Source organism: Carcharhinus amblyrhynchos, chromosome X (assembly GCF_965287045.1).
Source record: "Carcharhinus amblyrhynchos chromosome X, sCarAmb.v2.hapA, whole genome shotgun sequence".
In the NCBI taxonomy this organism is placed as follows: Eukaryota; Metazoa; Chordata; class Chondrichthyes; order Carcharhiniformes; family Carcharhinidae; genus Carcharhinus; species Carcharhinus amblyrhynchos.
Genome location: NC_137359.1, coordinates 11,042,973 through 11,062,346, shown reverse-complemented (window position 1 = coordinate 11,062,346; position 19,374 = coordinate 11,042,973). Strand labels below are relative to the sequence as shown.

At 47.5% G+C, this 19,374-nt stretch overlaps 1 protein-coding gene across 1 annotated transcript; it reads right to left on the bottom strand.

Annotated features, from left to right (window-relative positions):
- Nucleotides 1–13,134: 13,134 nt before the first annotated feature.
- On the bottom strand, nucleotides 13,135–17,425 carry dnajc22 (DnaJ (Hsp40) homolog, subfamily C, member 22). Its single transcript, XM_080217977.1, has 3 exons — nucleotides 17,354–17,425; nucleotides 14,553–15,589; nucleotides 13,135–13,674 (listed from the first exon to the last, which is right to left on the bottom strand). The coding sequence occupies exons 2-3, from the start codon at nucleotides 15,393–15,395 to the stop codon at nucleotides 13,495–13,497; spliced, it is 1,023 nt and encodes a 340-aa protein (XP_080074103.1). The 5' UTR covers nucleotides 15,396–15,589; nucleotides 17,354–17,425; the 3' UTR covers nucleotides 13,135–13,494.
- Nucleotides 17,426–19,374: the final 1,949 nt, after the last annotated feature.

The following is a 19,374-nucleotide window of genomic DNA, read 5'->3' as shown; positions in this document are numbered from 1 at the left end:
TCGGCCCACTGTGTTCAGCCCTGTCCTGCTGGATCTCGAGCCTGTCAGCCATGGGCCGCAGAATCCTGAGAAACCTGTTGAGTCCCTCACCCGTGGCCTGCTGTGACTCAGCTATGGCCTGCTGTGACTCGGCCATCACTTGGAGCTTGCCACTTATGGTGAAGATTCCGTGCCCCAGGCTTTCCATTGCAGACACTGTCCTTCAGTGTTGGCCTGGGAACCACGCAAGACAGGCAGTAGCTGGTCCACCTGAAAGCTTTGGGACTCCCCGTGTCAGCCTTGCAGTTGGTCCAGTGTGGCCATCAGTCACTCCTGCAATCCCTGGCTCTGTTTTTCCATCTCCAGCAGCTGAGGTAGAAGTGATCTCAGAGGCCCAGCGTGTAGCCTGGGGCCAGCTGAGTCCTCACCTCAGGCCCCCACGTGCCAGAGGTCTCGGACATTCCCTCCTCCACCCGGTGTACATTATCCGATGTGTCGTGCTCACCAGAGAGTTACCCAGAAACCTCTAACTGGACCTACCGATGTGACAGTGTCTGGGACGGTGAGCTATGAGGTGGAACCTGACCACAAAACAATGCCACCCTTGGAGGTCCCTTCACCCACATCCTCCGAGGACTCGTCTGAACTCTCTGGGGCAGAGTGTGTGGGAGCCGTAGTAAGAGCTGTGATGCCAGATGACCCCAGGGCGTCCAGATCTGTCCCTGCAACACAGGGCACAAGGTTAAGTGCAAGGGACGGAGAGGAATCTGGGATGCAAAAAACTTGATTCACATTTCTCCATTGAACATAGAACAAAACACAAAGAAGATTACTTCACAGGAACAGGCCCTTCGGCCCTCCAAGCCTGCGGCGACTATGCTGCCCACCTGAATTGTAACCCCCCCCCCATCTTTCTGGGGACCATATAGCTCTATTCCCAACCCATTCACGTATCTGTAAAGACACCTCTTGAAGGCCACTCTTGTATCTGCCTCCAGTAGCGAGTTCCAGGCACCCACAAAATGCATACCCCCTAGAAATTGCCTCAAATTGAGTGGAGGATTAACAGGTGTTCACTTCTTGACTTCAGCCTGACCTTGCTGTTGCTGACAGCCTGGATCTTCCCTTCCCTGGACAGCTCCAGCGCCCGCTCTTCAAAGGGGATGAGGACGCAGAGATATCGCTCATCACCCCCTGTCTTCGCCCTCTCTTGGGTGTTATGGTCAGTCTTCTCCTGTAGGGACAAAAGGCAGAGTCACATGACGAAGGGACAAAGCCCTGAAAGCTAGTGGCATTTGCTACCAAATAAACCTGTTGGACTTTAACCTGGTGTTGTGAGACTTCTTACTGGGACAAAAGGAACCATGAAAGAAATGATGGTGTGACTGCAGAGTATTGGGGGTGGCCTTCAGAGGGCAAGCACAGTGCTACTCTTAGGCGGGGAGGGTATGTGGAAGAAGGTGCTTGGGTGTCAGGAGGTGGAAGTATGAGGGGTGGTGTGGGTGGAAGGATCTGGGGCGATTTGGGGGAAGATACCAGATGGGAACAGCACTCACCCTTGCTGCCCAGATGAGGCCATTGACCTCTTTGCAGCACTGCTTCCCTGTTTTGGTGGACACTGACTGAGCTGGCAATTACCACACTGCCATCAACCCCCTGAGTCTGCATCCTGCTGGGGGGAAGAGGGTGTCCCACCTCACCTCTGCCACATCCAGCAGCCTCCCAAGATCTCCTTCAGTGAATCTGGGTGCTGGTTGTTTTGTTATTTTTTTTCCTGCACTGCCTGCCTGCCTGTCCATCCTTGATGTTTAATGGAGCTGCCCCTTGTTCAGGCAGATCAGCTGCAGGCAGTTTGGCAGAGCATTCCAGCAAGTTACACGCAGTTTGCTTGTTAGCATTGAGGGGAAGGCAAGTGAGCACTTGTAAGTTTTATGATGGGGAGGTGGTGGATCAGTGCCTCTATAATGATTGAGGACAGGGGAGAAAGAGGGAGGTGTCATCAACCATCATGGTCAGGGGGAGATGGGGGGCCTTGTGCAGGTGAGTCTGGGGTGTGGGGGGGAGAATGTGGGGGATCACTCTGTGAGATGGGGGGGGGGGGCGGAATCCACTGCCTGTGATCAATGGGGGGAGGGGAAGGGGGGGCAGCTGCCACTCTGCCTGTGATTGGTGGGGGGGGGCAGAGGGGCCAGCTGCCACTCTGCCTGCGATTGGTCGGGGGGGGGCAGAGGGGGCAGCTGCCACTCTGCCTGCGATTGGTGGTGTGGGGGGAGGGGGCAGCTGCCACTCTGCCTGCGACACGGGGAGAACGTGCAAACTCCGCACAGACAGTGACCTGAGGCCGGAATTGAACCTGCATCTCTGGCGCTGTGAGGCAGTAGTGCTAACCACGGTGCCACCGTACTGCCTTTAAAACCTACCTTTTTGGCCAAGCTTTTGATCATCTGACCTAATCATAGAATCCCTACAGTGCAGAAGGAGCCATTCTGCCCATCGAGTCTGCACCGACAACAATCCCACCCCAGGCCCTATCCCCACAACCCCACAATTTACCCCGCTTACCCCGCTAATCCCTCTAATCTACACATCCAGGGAACTAAGGGGCAATTTGGCATGGTTAATCAACCTAACCAGCATGTCTTTCAGACTGTGGGAGGAAACTGGAGCACCCAGAGGAAACCCATGCAGACATGGGGAAAATGTGCAGACTCCACATGGACAGTGACCCAAGCCGGGAATTGAACCCAGGTCCCTGGAACTCTGAGACAGCACTGCTGTCTCAATGTGCCACCGTGCTGCCCCAGATCGAGGCCTTAAGCTCCAGAATTCCCTTCCTAAACCTCTTTGCCTCTTTAAATCTCTTTCCTCCTTTAAGACACTTGTTAAAACTTTTCTCCTTTACCAGACCTTTGGTCCTCTGATCTGTTATCTCCTTATGTGGCTCAGTGTCAAATTTTGTTTGATGACTCTACTGTGATGCGTTTGGGACATTTTACTATAATTACAAATGCTACACAAATGCAAATTTGTAGTAGTGTCATTAAACCTTGACGGTTAGTCTCGGCAAATTCTTTGATTATAGAGAACACCTTAGCCATGTCTGATCCTCTCTCATGCAAGGGAAACTCAGGCTGATGTTTTTTTCCTCCTACTTAATCCAGGAACCCTGAGGCTAATTGAAGCACCCAGAATGCTGCTGCTTTGGTAGACATCAGCTAACATAGGATAAGCCAGAGATCAAATCTGGGACCTTGTTGATCTGCACGGTTCAACTATCCAGCAGATAAAATTGTTGAACCGTTAAGGGAAAGGAAGACCAGTTGAATTCCTTAGATATTAAGGTATATGGTAGAACAGCATATGTTGTCTCCACCACTAAAGGACTTTTGCTTACCTGTATCATGCTTACCAGCAGATGGCACCCAGGCTTTGTAAACATTTTTGAAAGTGCTGAAGATATCCAGTGACAAGCCAGTGCTTTCTGTGAAAGTGGAGTGCAGATGTGATTGCTCACTTCTAGTTGAAACACATGTAGTATTTGGAGGACAATTAATTTGGACACACAGGTACTGTTTTACCATTTTTTATCTAAGCGCTGAGCAAACTTGAAACTGGGAGAGTTTCAGATCCATCTTCTGGGCCATTTTTAGGCCCCCCCACATGCACTTTGTCTGCAAAAATATCAATGAGTATGATTCTTGCTGCAGAAGCCTGTGGGCGGGGCTTAACGCACCCAAAACCCTGCAGCTCTGGTCGGAGCCTCCAACTGTGCATGCGCACAGAAAAAAAAAGAATGCTGTTCGCCTGCCACATCCCTCCTGAGGCAGTTAATGCTTTCCCCTGGTGCTCCCACGGACACTGGACCCCACCCCCCCACAACATTACTGACCCCTTTATCTGACCATCCCCTGCCACCTGATTCCTGCCCCCTCCCTCCTCCCCCCCACCAATCGCAGGCAGAATGGCAGTGCCCCCTCCTCTCTCACCCACCTATCGCAGGCAGTGATCCCCCCCCCTCCATGATTGCAGGCAGAGTGGCAGCAACCGCCAAGTCCCCTGACCCCGATCGCTGTATGACACCGCCCTCTCTCTCCCAATTATCACAGAGGCACTGAATCCCCTCCCTCTCCCCTTCCCCCACCCAAGTGCTCACTTGCCTTCCCCTCAATGCTAACAAGCAAACTTCATTTAATTCGCTGGAATGCTCTGCCAAACTGCCTGCAGCTGATCTGCCGTAACAAGGGGCAGCTCCAAAAAAACCCAAGGATGGACAAGCAGGCAGGCAGTGCAGGATAAAATGTCCAGGAGGCCAGCACCCAGGTTCATAGAGGGCGATCTCAGCAGGTTGCAAGATGTTGCAGGGACAAGGCAGGATATCCTCTTCCCCCAGCAGGACACAGACCCGGGGAGGTGACGACAATGCAGCCTGGGAGGCAGTTGTCACCTTGATCAGTATCATGGCACTGGCCCCTATAACGGGGAAGCAGTGCCGCAGAAAGGTCAATGGCCTCATGTGGGCAGCAAGGGTGAGTGCTGTACCCATCTGGCATCTTCCCCCAAATCACCCACAGATCCCCCCACCCCTAGCACCTTGCATGCTTCCAGTCCCCCCCCCAAGAGTATCACTGCGCTTGCTCCCTGAGGGCCACCACGTGATACTCTACAGAAGACACACCATCATTTCTTTCAGGGCTCCTTCTGTCCGCACAGGAGAAGACCGACCATGACACTTGAGAGAGGACAAATGAGCAACTGTCATTCCTCCACTCAATTTGAGGCAATTAGTAGGGGCATGGGTTTAAGTTGTGAGGGGCAAGGTTTAAAGGAGATGTACGAGGCATGTTTATTTACACAGAGGGTGATGGACGCCTAGAACGTGCTGCAGGGGGAGGTCGTGGAGGCAGATACGAGAGTAATCTTCAAGGGGTGTCTACAGATACGTGAGTGGGATGGGAATAGAGGCATATGGTCCCCGGAAGGGTAAGGGGGATTACAATTCATATGGGCAGAATAGTTGCTGCAGGCTTGGAGGGCTGAAGGGACTGTACCTGCGATGTAATCTTCTTTGTGTTTTGTTCTATGTGCATTGGAGAAATGTGAATCTGCTTTTTTGCATCTCAGATTCCTCTCCCTCCCTTGACAACCTTGTTTCCTTTCTTTGCCCAGAAGCCATTTGGCATCATGGCCCCCACTGTGGCTCCCGCCCATCCTACCCCAGACATCTCGGACGTGTCTTTGAAGGATATGGGTGAAGGGACCTCTGAGGGTGGCACCGTTTTGGCGTCAGCTTCCACTTCAGAGCTCACCATCCCAGATACTACACGTCGGTGGGTCCATTTAGTGGTGAGGCCTCTGGGTCACTCTCTGTTGAGTATGACACATCTGATAATGTAGATCAGGTGGAAGAGGGAATGTTCGAGACTTCTGGTACATGGGGGCCTGAGGCGAGGACTCAGCTGGTCCCAGGCTACATGCTGGACCTCTGAGGTCACTTCTACCTCAGCTGCTGGAGATGCAGCAACAGAGCCAGGGAATGCAGGAGAGACTGACAGCCACACTGGACTGATTGCGAGGCTGCTGGGACGAGTCCCAAAGGTTTCAGGTGGACCAGCTATGGCCTGTCTTGCATGGTTCCCAGACCAAAACTGCAAGGATGGCAACCGCGGTGGAAAGCCTGGGGCAGGGATTCCTCACCATGAGTGGAAGGTTCCAAGCAATGGCTGAGTCACAGCAGGCCACAGCACAGTCCCAGAAGGCCACAGCTGAGGACTCAATAGGATTCTCGAGGTTCTGCGGCCCATGCTGAGAGGCTCAAGAGCTTGCATTAGACCCAATGGAACAGCGTTGAGACACAGTGAGCTACAGCAGCAGCTCTTGAGAATGTGGCCCAGTCACAGAGGGCCATGGCTGAGGAGTTGCAGAACATGGCCCAGTCTCAGAGGGCACTTGCTGCTACCGTTGACTAGTGGCCCCCAACTCAGGTGGCCATTGTAGAGGGCTCGACCACCAAGGGTAGGATGCAGGTGGTCCTCCAGAACTGGCACAGCCAGGTGACGCTGGAGCTCACTGCAGAAGCACTGCCGTCACATGGAGTGATCCAGGGGCCCACAGGATGCCCAAGGGAGGAGGAAGGGCTCGAGCCCATGCCGGGGCCTTGCAGCCAGGAGACTGTGGTTGTGGCTACATCTTCTGACTACTACTACTACTACTACTACTACTACCCCCCCCCGACACCAGGGCATCTCAGAGGCGGCTGGATGAAGAGGGTATCATGAAAATGTCCCGGACACCTGGAAGCAGGCCAGGGCCCTCAAGGTCCAGGCCCTCCAGCAGACGCCTGCCAAGTGCATCACAGGCCACGGGGTGAGATAGGCAGCTGGCCCCTTCCATCTCCGATGTACATTCTGGGGAGACACAAAGACGTAGTGGTAGGCCACATAAGGTTAGGAAGTTACAGTTGCACTAAGATGGCGTGGCTGAAGGGCTGCACTAGTTAGATTTTTAAGCACCTTAATGTTTTCCGTTCACACGTTTTTATGTTAGAACTTATTATTTTACACCCTTTTATTGTAATCATGAAATGTTTTTTCACCACCCACCTGTGCCTAATTTGTCTCAGATTTGTCTCAAACAGGAATCCTCTTCCCTTGATGGTCACTGGAGGGCTGCTTCATGTTGCTGTCAGTTGGGGAGGTCCCTCACTGCTGTGTCACTGACAAACTGAAGCCGTTGGTTCCCCAGAACCCATGAGCGATTCCCTCACGTTCCCCACTCCACCTACCCCAGGGCCCTGTAGGGGGGTTTCAGATCCCTTACCCACTACACAGATGTAAGCCCAGGTGCCAGCGTGCATGTGACACTCAGGTAGGGGGTTAGACTAGTTTGCACCAAGGCATCATCATAATGGTGCTTAGTGAGTCATCATCACCCTCTTTCTTGCCTGCCAAAGAAACTCGCTAACACAGAGTATCCAGGCCCACCACTCTGGTGTTATAATGTTGCAGGAGATAGTGGGGGGGGGCGTGGAATGGAACCCATGTGTACAAACACAGGCCCCTAGTTAGCAAAGCGCCTGGTGACCAGGGCCTCCCTAGCCACCCTCGCATGCCTCATTCTAGCTGCCAGCCTTCCAGTTCCTGGGTGGCGTTGCTCGGTGTGCTCATCCTGCTCCTCTTCCTCCTCCTGTTCTTCCTCCTCCTCCTGCTGGGTGGCCTCCTCCCCAGCAATGCCCGACTGTTTGGCCTCCGTATCCACCTCCTCCTCCAATATGTCTCTTCTCTGCTGCTTCAGGTTGTGAAGGACACAGCACACCACTACAATGCGGGAAGAAATCAGGGGGCTTATTGTAGGGTGCCGCCAGAGTGGGCCAGGCCCCTCAACTGCATTTTCAGAATCCCTGAGCATTTCTTCATGACAGAATGGGTGGCTACATGGGCCTTATTATACCAGGCCTCCACATAGGCGTCATCAGCCAAGCCCGAAGCGGGTAACCCATGTCACCCATGAGCCATCCCTGCAGACTGCGCTCCTCCTCAAAGGCCTCCGGTTTGTCTGAGCCCCTCAGAGTAAAGCAGTCATGCACGCTGCCGGGGTGTCTCGTGCAATCGTGCATGATGTTTATCTTGTGGTCACAAATCAATTGGACATTTAGGGAGCAGAACCTCTTTCTATTAACGAATCTTCATGGATTCTGCAGCAGGGCCTTGAGGGCGACATGGGTGCTGTTGATGGCCCCCTGCGCATTAGGTATCCCCACAATGGCCACGAACCCTGCAGCTCGAGCTTCCTGCTGGGTCTGCTCCAGGTGAAATTTAATATACTGGCCAGTCTGGGCATACAGGGCATCCATGACGTCCTTGACACAGGTGTGGACAGCTGACTGTGACATGCATCTTTGCTGGGGGTCTGGAAGAAGCTAGTGGCATAAAAATTCAGAGCTCTGAGAGTGCCTCCCCCACCCCCCCACCCTGAGATGCCAGGTCCTGCAACAAGTGGCAGAGGTGTTGCACTGTCTCCTTTCAGAGCTGTTAGTGGCACACAGTGTCTGACATTTGTTCAAACGACACTCGTGTGCGGAAGTGCTGGGGTCTTTGCTCCCTCATTCTGCCTCCCCACCCCCTCAGGTGAATAGCGGCCACCTCCTGCCTCTGCTGGCCCTCATTCTGTAACCCTGCAAATGGCAAGGCCTGTGCCTCCTTATGCCTGTAATTCATCCTCCTGCTCCCCCTCCTCCTCAGCTCCAGCAGCAACCAAAAGAACAGCAAGATTAATCGGTTGCATCGCAAAAGCCATCTTGTCAATCTGAAGGGAAGGGGTGGATTTGGAGAAGGAGAGAAGCACATGGAGAGGTTAATGAACGCTGCTTGCCCCTTGCCCAGCAACTCACACTGCCCATACTGCCAATCTCCCCCACCCACATACCCCCACCAACACAGCACCCCATTCCCCACCCACATGCCCCCCACCAACACAGCCCCCACTCCCTGCACACAGGCCCCAACCAACACACCTCCCCATTCCCCACCCATAGGCCCCCACCAACACACCCCTATTCCACATGGACAGACCCCCATCAACACACCCCCTATTCCCACCCACAGCACTCCCATTCCCCAACCACAGACCCCCCACCCACAGGCCCCCACCAACACCCCTCCCATTCCCCACCCACAGACCCCGTCCAACACCCCCCCATTCCCCACCCGTAGCCTCCCATTCCCCATGCCTAGGCCCCCCACCAACACACCCCCCATTCCCACCCACAGCCCTCCAACAACACCCCTCCAATTCCCCACCCACAGGCCCCCACCAACATCCCCCCATTCCCCACCCACAGCCCCCCCATTCCCCACCCACAGCCCCCCCACCAACAACCCCCCCCATTCCCCACCCACAGACCCCCCCAACACAACTCCCCCATTCCCCACCCACAGCCCCCCCACCAACAACCCCCCCATTCCTCACCCACAGACCGCCACCAACATACCATCTCATTCCCCACCCATAGCTCCCCAACAATGCACACACCCCCATTCCCCACTCATATACCCCCACCAACACACCCCATTCCCCACCCACAGGCCCCCACCAACATCCCCCCATTCCCCACCCACAGCCCCCCCACCAACAACCCCCCCCATTCCCCACCCACAGACCCCCACCAACACACCCCCCCCATTCCTCACCCACAGGTCACCACCAACACACCACCTCATTCCCTACCCATAGCTCCCCAACAACACACACACCCCCATTCCCCACCCATTTACCCCCACCAACACACCCCATTCCCCACCCACAGCCCCCCACTCCCACTCACAAACCCCCCACCACCATACTCCCCCATTCCCCACCCACAGGCCCCCAGCAACACAGACCCACCCATTCCATCACAACCACCCACAACACTCTCCCATCCCCACCCGCAGATCCCACCAACACAGACCCCCCCATTCCATACCCACAGCCCCCCCACCAACACACACCCACAGGCCCCTACCAATACAGAATCACCCATTCCATATCCACAGCCTCCCACCAACACACCCCAATTCCCCAGCCACAGCCCTCCACCAACACAACCCCCATTCCATACCCACACCCCCCACCAACATGCACCCCCATTCTCTACCCAACACACCCCTCACCAACACGGACCCTCCATTCCCCACCCACAGCCCCCCACCAACATGCCCCCCATTCCCCACCCATAGGCCCTCCACTAACACAGCCCCCAATTCCCCACCCAAAGCACCCACAGCCCCCACCAACACAGCCCCTGATTCCCCACCCACAGCCCCCCCAGCAACACACCCCCTTTCCCCACCCACATGCCCCCCACCAACACAGCTCCCCCCCAATAGTGAGCATGCACATAGCTGCTTGAAAAAGTTCTGAGGCTGCAGCAGTGAAATTTCCAAGGGCTTTGTGCACATCATTTAGCTGGAAGAGTGCTGAATGCAGTAGGACCCAGCAGCATCCGCAAGACTCGAGCTCAGTGCTGAGACCTGGGTCCGTGCTGTGAATCAGACTTCAAACACCCTGTTGAGCAACAGCACCCCACCCACAACACACTCGCAGAGCCTTCCCAGCCTGAAATGGAACATGGCCGCCATGAGCAGCACTCCAACAGTAGGCACTTAACTCCTCACTAACCCTCACTGATGGAGTGCCTGAATCAGAATTTTATTGAGCATGTCTGTCAGGCCAATTCCCGATCGGGCGAACATAGTGGTAAACACAGACACGCTGCTAAAGTGAGGTGTGCAGCTCGTTAATTGTATGAAAATCTATGCAAAATTATTGAAATGTTTGCGCTCGTTTTGGATGGGTTCCCGATTGCAGCCATTTTCGGGCCTTGGTAAAGTGTGAGCTGGTGCAGAAGTGGGCACAGATCACGCTACTCGCCTCACGCCAGTCTTTACCAAATTTGCACACCCAAAAACGGGCACAACTCGATGGTAAAATCACACCCACACTGTGTATTTAGTTTGCGTCATGACCAACAAAAAGTATTGGCGCTTTATACAATCTGATATTCATTCGTACTCTTGGTGAAGCAATTTGTCCTGATGCTACAGACAAAATGTCCAAACAAACATATTTGAAAAATTATGCACAGTGATATGTAGTTCATCTTATACTGTTACATAAGTGTTGCCTCGCTGGGGAATGGTGTTGGCTTGCACATATTGCTCGGATACTTTGGACCATATTTTTTATTCACATTGTTATTAGGTGAATAATTTTGGCCACGAAAATGTATGGCATTGAGCAGACTCAGTTCTGATGTAAACAGGATAATATATATAGATGGAAAAAGGAAATGACCAGATTGTTTGGAATTGTATAATAACCACAGGTTTAAACTCTATTTTCTTAGAAGATTAATTTGGTACAGCTGACAAATAGACTAAGTAAAATAAAAGTTAGAAAACAATACGGTTAATTCCAGACAGATGTAAATAAAGAATTCTAAAATATAAAACCGCTTTCCATTCACCTTATCCAAGCATGACATCAAAATACAGAATCTTTTTTCAACCATTCTGTGTGTTCTGAAAAAACCTGTTCCATTGATCAACACAGTAGTTCTCGTCAATCCGTTGTCAAAATTGATCTCAAAGTAACACCACCTTTCAATGTAGTAATGTAAGATTTTAATTTAGGATCAGTGAAGGGATCTTATGTCAGTGTATTACATTTCTATCCATTTGTGATCAGATTTTCATATTTTTCTATACATGCGATTTACTTGCACAATTTTCCAGTAATAAAAAGCATGGGAGCAGTTTCCCAAGGGTAGCTGACACCGTCTTTTGGAAATTTAAACAGAGTTCCTAACAAGAACTCTGATTTTTTTAATGTTTAATTGAGGAAATTTTTCTCATTCAGGATTGGATGTTGGACAGCGGTCAGTCAACACAGAGGCAATAGAAGATTTGAGAGAGGTGGTGGTGAAGTCAAGCTGTAAATCATTAAAGTTAATTAATGGAACTGATGGTTGTGTTTTCAGATGCTGTCGTTGAGGGGCAGCATGTGGATGAGATAGGAGGGAATCCAGGAGAGATCCTTAAAGGAACTGCAGAGGTAACCGTGCATAATGATAAGAGAATCCATTGCAGGAAACTCTATACCTATGACAGGATAGGTAAGTGTGAACCAGGTGAGGACAGTCTCACTTAGCTGCATGAAAGACTTTGGAGGAAAACTATGTGATCAAAGTTTGCAGACAGGCCAAGAAGGGTGAGGAGTGAAAGTTCATCCTGATATCTGATTAGAGATGTCCAGCCATGGAGTTGTGAGGAAGATGGGCATGGATTTGGGAAGTGACAATACATTTAAGGACTTTGGAGTGGAAACTGAGGTTGGGAAGATATTAGTAAAGTTGGGGGTGGTTAATTTGCTAATAACTTGAGAAAATGTCAACATTCAGCACTTTGAATTGTCAGAAGGGAAATGTTACTCAGGTTTGCTTGATGTCAATGTCTGGACAAATGTTATAAAGGAAAGGTAATTGTTTTGCTCATTTTACAGTCTGTTGGCAAATATTTTAACACCAACATATTTACCAATTATAGCATAATTGAAATATGTTGGTGTTCATTTTTTCCATGTCTGTCTCAAGCATTCTGGGATGTTTTTCTAAATGAAAGAAAGACATTTGTTTATAGAGCACCTTTCACAACCTCAAGAAGTCCTAAAGTACTTTGCAGTCTCTGAAGTACTCTTTGAAATGCATTCACTGTTATAATTTAGGAAACGCAGCAGCTAATTTGCGAACAATTTGCTCCTACAAGCAGCAATGTGTAATGATCAGATAATTTATTTTAGTGATGTTGATTGAGCGATAACTATTGATCAGGATACCAGGGATAGGTCCCCAGTTCTTCTTCAAAATAGTGCCGTGAAATTATTTAGGATCATCCGAGGGAGCAGATGGGACATTGGTTTAACATCCTGTCTGAAAGACGGCATCTCCAACAGTCCAGCACTCCCTCAGTGCTGCACTCAGAGTGTCAATCGAGACTTTTGTGCTGGTCTCTGGAGCTGTTTGAAACCCACAACCTTCCTACTCGGATTGTAAAGTGCTGCCCACCGAGCCACAGTTGACACAGTAAGACACTCTGTAAATAGAATCATATCCCTACAGTGCGCAAGGAGACCATTCAGCCCATCGAGTCTGCACTGACTCTGACAGAGCATCTTACTCAGGCCCTATCCCCATGACCCCACATATTTACCCCTCTAATTCCCCTAACCTATCCATCTTGGGACACTAAGGGACAATTTACCATGGCCAATCAACCTAATCTGCACATCTTTGGAGTGTGGGAGGAGACCGGAGCACACTGAGGATACCCATGCTGACATGGGGAGAATGTGCAAACTCCACACAGATAGTCACCCAAGGCCAGAATTGAACCTGGGTCCCTGGTACTGCGGGGCAGTAGTGTTAACAGTGTGCTGTCCACAAATCATTGTTGTTGTATTAATAAAAAGCCTTAAAAAGTCAACCTTCAATTAAAAATTTCACTGTAATAAAAATGAAAGCCATCTTAAAACTTCAGATTTAAAATGTATTAAAAATGTATAATTTGCTGTGTTCAGTATAAAGCCTCCCTCCCACCCACTGCCTATTTTCAGAGTTGGCCCAGGCTCCAAAGCAGATGTTCCTGTCAGGTTGATGTTAATTGGTAGGGTGAATCTCCTGTTTGGGAGAGGAAACATCTTAACCTGCCAACTTAATAGTGTTGGTGAATGAATTAAATCTGGCAATTGTAACTAAGAACCCTGGGTGATCACATTCATCTGACTGTCTTGACTTAAACTGAATGCTACCTCTGTAGGGTGCTTTAATACACATGAAGCATAAAAACTCCAGGTAAGTTAAAGAATAATGACCAATGATAGGTAGTTTAAGGTGCACAATTTTACTGAACTTGTACTATATTGGAAACAATCATAATGAGAATAACCAGAATACACTGACACTTTGTGAATGATACTGCAGCTTTAACGTGTCCGTCCTTGCTTGTTTTTTGCAAGTACTTCATATGCTGCCCGGATCTCAAGGAATTGTTGTTCTGCTTCATCTAAATTATGTCTGTTGTGGTCAGGATGCCAGCGTTTCACCAGCTCTCTATAGCTTTTGTTGATCTCTTCTAAGGTTGCTTCCTCGTGTAAGCCCAACACCTGAATTATTTTTAAAATGACAAATACTCATTTAGAAATATGTAACTCAACAAGGCCTGTATGCAGTCTAAGCTATGTCATTGCATTACTTTTGTCCCCTACAAAACTAGGGAGGATCTATCCAGGATTAGGAAAATGGCACCACACATACATTATGCTTTTTCTTAACTTCAACAAGAAGATACCAGATTTTTCACCCAGGAACACATCTGGGCGAGGGTAGTTGAAATTCTTCTTTAAAAATGGGAGAATGACTCTTCTGTGATTAACAGTTGACCAGAAGAATGTACATCTTTTGAAACTGCAATTTGAGAAAATTCGTCTTTTTTGATGGACAGTTTATCGCAGAGGAAAATAAGCAGGCAGTTTTTAAAAGAACCACGGTAGGTCGCAATCAACAAAATAAATATTTGAAATATACTTACCGGTGAATGAGGAGCAGGAGGACTTCTCTCAGCCCCACATTCGAACCACATGCTTCCATAGTAGCCACCAGATCATTGTTGCTACCCGTATCCCACAAAATGGGCTTTTGCCCTTTCCCAATCCCAGCTTTTGCTCCCCACCCACCCTGTCCAATTGCATTATCCACCTGATATGATCACTATGCCCCTTGCACCCCAACATTTTAAGGTCGTCTGAAAATATTTACTGATGCCAGTTCCCGGCATTGCAGGAGTCTGATTCCCAGCTCCATAATAATCAGGCTGAAGGCCCACTATTGTGTGCATTTCAGGCCTAACCTTTCAGGTATGCTTGAATTTCTAGGCTTTAGTATGAAGTTGGTAAGAATGTTGGGGAGGAGGTGGAAGAGCAGATAGAGAAGTGGAGGAGAATACTGCAGTCTGGATCAAATAGAATTATCTGTTTATAATTACCTCATAAGCTAACCTTTCTCTTTCAGTCCTTATGGCGGAGATAGATGCAAGTACCTTTTCCCACTCATGACTGTATTCATAGCTTAATCCAGCTCCACCAGTAAACAGCTTCCATGTGTGGTATGGAAGGAGGAACGTGAACTCAAGAAGATCACTGAGCATTGGGAATATTCGGACTGAGTCTAGAATAAGGCTGATGGTGTCTGTGATGTATGTCACTGTGACTGTGGTATTGTGGAACACACAGTAAGAGATTGGCAACGTGAACGCCAGCCAAGCTAGACCTAATCTGTAGAGTCGCACGCTCAGGTTGTCTTCTGTGTGACCTGGAGTCTTGTAGTGACGGTGTTGTATAGAGGTAATACTGGCAACAATACTGATGGGTATAGTTGCAATGGGTCTTCCATAGAACACTGGGGATGTAATGAATGAAGCCATCATTGTTGTCTTTAAATTGGAGGTTTCCTCACCAACATTGGCTACAAGATGAACGCCCAGTGTGACTGCAAGTGGTAATGCCATGATGTAGAAACTATTTAATGATGATAGACTTATAAGAGCAACAATACCAAAATAAACCCCAACCGCAATTTGGCCCAAAACACGGACAATGCTTATTGATGGTTTTAGATCTCTTTTTCTTTGGATCTTGCTGTGGTGCATGTTTGCATTTTGCACATACTTTGGTAATCGCCAAAATTCCCTAATCCATCCTACTCCAAATCCACCAAATGTCACCATCCATAGTAATGCATGACTGTCTCTTCCAAGGTAGATGTGATGGAGACCCAAAGGTCCACCAAATGACCAAAGAACATAAGTGATCAGCAGGCTCTTTGCCATCTTCAAGGTTGAAATGATATACCACCAAATGCTGCTATTGAGACTAGCTGTTTGTAATGGATTAGGGAGTTTCTATTGCAGTCTTCTTTTAATAAGTTAAAATTTTATCAGATGATATGATGGATCAGTCCATTATTATTGTTTGAATCCATTTTTGGAGCGTGACTTTAGCCTAGATTTTCATTTTATCTGATCTGCAGAAAGTGAATAAAAACAAGAATTTACCACTGAACTTAAGTCAGAGCTACATATGTTTCTTCCAGAGTTCAGGAAATTCTTTGACAACATCCCAAAATACACAACTTGTTGCTAAATATTTTTTGATCAGTCTCCTGTCGAACCCATCACTATGTTTAAGATTTTTTAGACCAAACTACTGAGAAAACCATGTAGAATTGTTGTATACTCAGGCTGGAGCTCATACATCTGGGAGGTGATGGCTATAGTATTATCGCTAGACTATTAACCCAGGAACTCAGCTAATGTTCTGGGGACCTGGGTTCGAACCCTGCCACAGCAGATGATGAAATTTGAAGTCAATGAAAAAGATCTGGAATTAAGAATCTACTGATGACCATGAAACCATTGTTGATTGTCGGAAAAAATCATTTAGTTCACTAATGTCATTTAGGGAAGGAAATCTGCCATCCTTACCTGGTCTGGCCTACATGCAACTCCAGATCCACAGCAATGTGGTTGACTTATAACTGCCATTCAAGGGCAACTAGGGATGGGCAATAAATGCTGGCCAGCCAGCAATGCCCATATCCCATGAATGAAAAAATTCTTCTTTAGAGAGTGCCATCCTTGCATAAATCAAGACATTTTGAGCACAGTTTGACAAAGCTCATGTTTTAGGAGTTCTAATTGTTTCAGGGATACTTTGAAATTTCAATTTGTTAAAATCACACAAGTTAGCAGTTCAGAGCATTGGTAAAATTTCTACTGCTTTTTCAGCCAGGAGTGCTTATCTATCAGGGTGTTTGCTCACAGTGTTATCTGAAGCTAAGTGGGCAGAACCCCTGCCTATAGTGATGGATAAACCTCTCCAGGTTCCATTATTGAACCATGCTGGCTGGTTAATCATCAATTGATTTCGATAGAGTAATGTAGACCTTGTTGGCTAGGAATCAGGTTACTGAGTCTGTCATAGAGAGTTGTCTTGGTTCTGAACTCGCAGAAGGAAAAAACGGTAAAACAGGGAATTAAGAATGCTGGCCTGAACTGGTCTTGTATACTTTAAATGGAACATCAGTAAAATTGGGAAATAAGAATATTAGTCCGAACTGTTTCTTTCCTTCTGGGCTTTGACTCCAGAGATATCCTGTATACTTTATCCATCTCAAGGAAATAATTATTCGTGAGTTTGATCTCTCATTAGGCAGATTGCAGGTTCACAGATCACCTCATAAGCAGCATAGTGAGTATACAACAACCATAAAATGTAAGCATACGTTCCCACCATCCTCCTGACCACAATGTGAACACAAACTGTACTCCACCATTTGGAGCAATGATGCAACTGTTCCCTCAGAAAAGTAGATTATAAATAAGTTTTTTCTCTGCTGTAACATGTTACATGAAACAAGATTCTATTACATTACTGCTGCTTACAGATTTCTCTGGTTTTTAATATACAATTAGAATGCTTGCCTGGAAAAGGAACCGATCTCAACATAACATTACTGTGCCATCTCAATGTGATCTGGATTCCAACTAAGCAGCATACAGCTTTAAACAGCAGATTCCCAGACAGATTTGTCTTAGGAGTTTATGAAAATGGTTGGCTTAAATTTTAAGAGAATAAATTTATCCTTTTCAAGCATAAACTTTGTCTTATTTCATTTGCACAAAGCTGACAAATCTAAGAAATTTATTAGAAAGTCTCAAGAAACCAATGTAGTAAGAAAGAGAAACAGATAACTTTAAAATAAAGAGGTATTTTAGCATTTGCTTACCATGCAGTGGAGTTAGTCTCTGATTAGATCCAGAGGACTTTTGCCCTCTGAGGACTCACCCTTTGTTGACTCAGAGTCATTCATTATTGCGCAAAATTACAATAAACTCCAAAGTAGCGTTTTACAACAGCTGAGTTGAACAGCTGACGATAGAATATTAACTCACAAGGTACTAATGTTAAAGACACTATACAGGTGAATGAACAGAGCAAATTTCAATGATAATCCTAATTAGTGTGACCTTCAAACCAAGTCAGAAAATCAAGGCAATTCAGATGTAACCTTTGATTTAAGTTTCAGTTTAAAAGAAATTGCATTTTGAGTGCAAATGTTGTTAGTGCAAGAACAAAAATCATCTATTTAAATATTAAGTAAAATTGACGTGCTCATTCAATGTTCGGAGATGAACAGTAAATCATAGCCTTCGTGGATAGCAGATTTCTGAAGTTTGGCCTCATCTATTTTAGAACATCTTTGTTTATCTCTACTCTGGGTGGGTTGTTACATTAAGTTATTTAAAATCTAAGATCATCTTGATGGTTGAATTTCCCTGTCATGCGAAACTTATCAAAAATGGGGATTGGGAAATGCAATCAGTTAAAACATAGTCCTTTCAGCAATGACACATATTCAAATCCAGCACAGGCAGAGGAGAAACAGATTAACATTGATTAAATCTTTCAGCAGCACACCAAGCCTATAGCAATGATACAGTATAAATGTTTACCATCACGATATGTGACTACAGCCCTCCCCTCGATCTGGCCTGACAGCTGTAACATGGAGTTGTTCGCTGCTGCCATATGTTGCATTGGATTCTTTAAATGTCTTCAGACATGTATGCTTAAAAATGAACCCTTTATTGGTAACCTTTAACTATTTACAGATCCAAGGTATGGTCATGTATGGCTCAGTGCAGGCAGGCCTCAGTGTTCTGTTCTAGACTGTTCTCTCAGAGTCTCTTACTATGTGACTCGATACATCATATTCTTCAGTCCCACGTTAACCCTTGCTCTGCCAAGTGGCTTTACATTACAATGGCATGCAGGCAATAATAGCACAATATCCCTTTTCTTCTCTGAAGGAAACTTTTCTTTCCAATAGAGTATTACAATACAATCTTTACTTGCTGTGCCTGCTCCCCCATCTTAAGTCTCTGAGATTATTAATTCAGATGATCTTGAGGCTTGACAGTTCTTCCACATCTCAGTCTGTCAGATTTGGAGGAGTGGTAGTCATACTGTCTGTTTCTGATGTTTGCCTATCTACATTTGATTTGCTTTTTTGCCCTTGATTTGAGGTCATAGAGGTTTACAGCATGGAAACAGGTCCTTCGGCCCAACTTGTCCACACTGCCCTTTTTTTTAAAACACCTAAGCTAATCCCAATTACCCGCATTTGGCCCATATCCCTTTATAACCATCTTACCCATGTAACTATCTAAATGCTTTTTAAAAGACAAAATTGTACCCACCTCTACTACTATCTCTGGCAGCTTGTTCCTGATACTCACCACCGTCTGTGTGAAAAAATTGCCTCTCTGGACACTTTTGTATTTCTCCCCTCTCACCTTAAACTTATGCCCTCTAGTTTTAGACTCCCCTACCTTTGGGAAAAGATATTGACTATCTAACTGATCTATGCTCCTCATTATTTTGTAGACCTCAGTAAGATCTCAGCCTTCTACGCGCCAGAGAAAAATGTCCCAGCATATCCAGGCTCTTCTTATAACTCAAACCATCAAGTCCCAGTAGCATCCTAGTAAATCTTTTCTGCACTCTTTCTAGTTTAATAATATCCTTTCTATAATAGAACATAGAAACCCTACAGTACAGAAAGAGGCCATTCAGCCCATCGAGTCTGCACTGACCACAATCCCACTCAGGCCCTACCCCCATATCTCTACATATTTACCCACTAATCCCTCTAATCTACACATTTTAGGACACTAAGGGCAATTTTTGCATGGCCAATCAACCTAACTCACACATCTTTGGACTGTGAGAGGAAACCAGAGCACC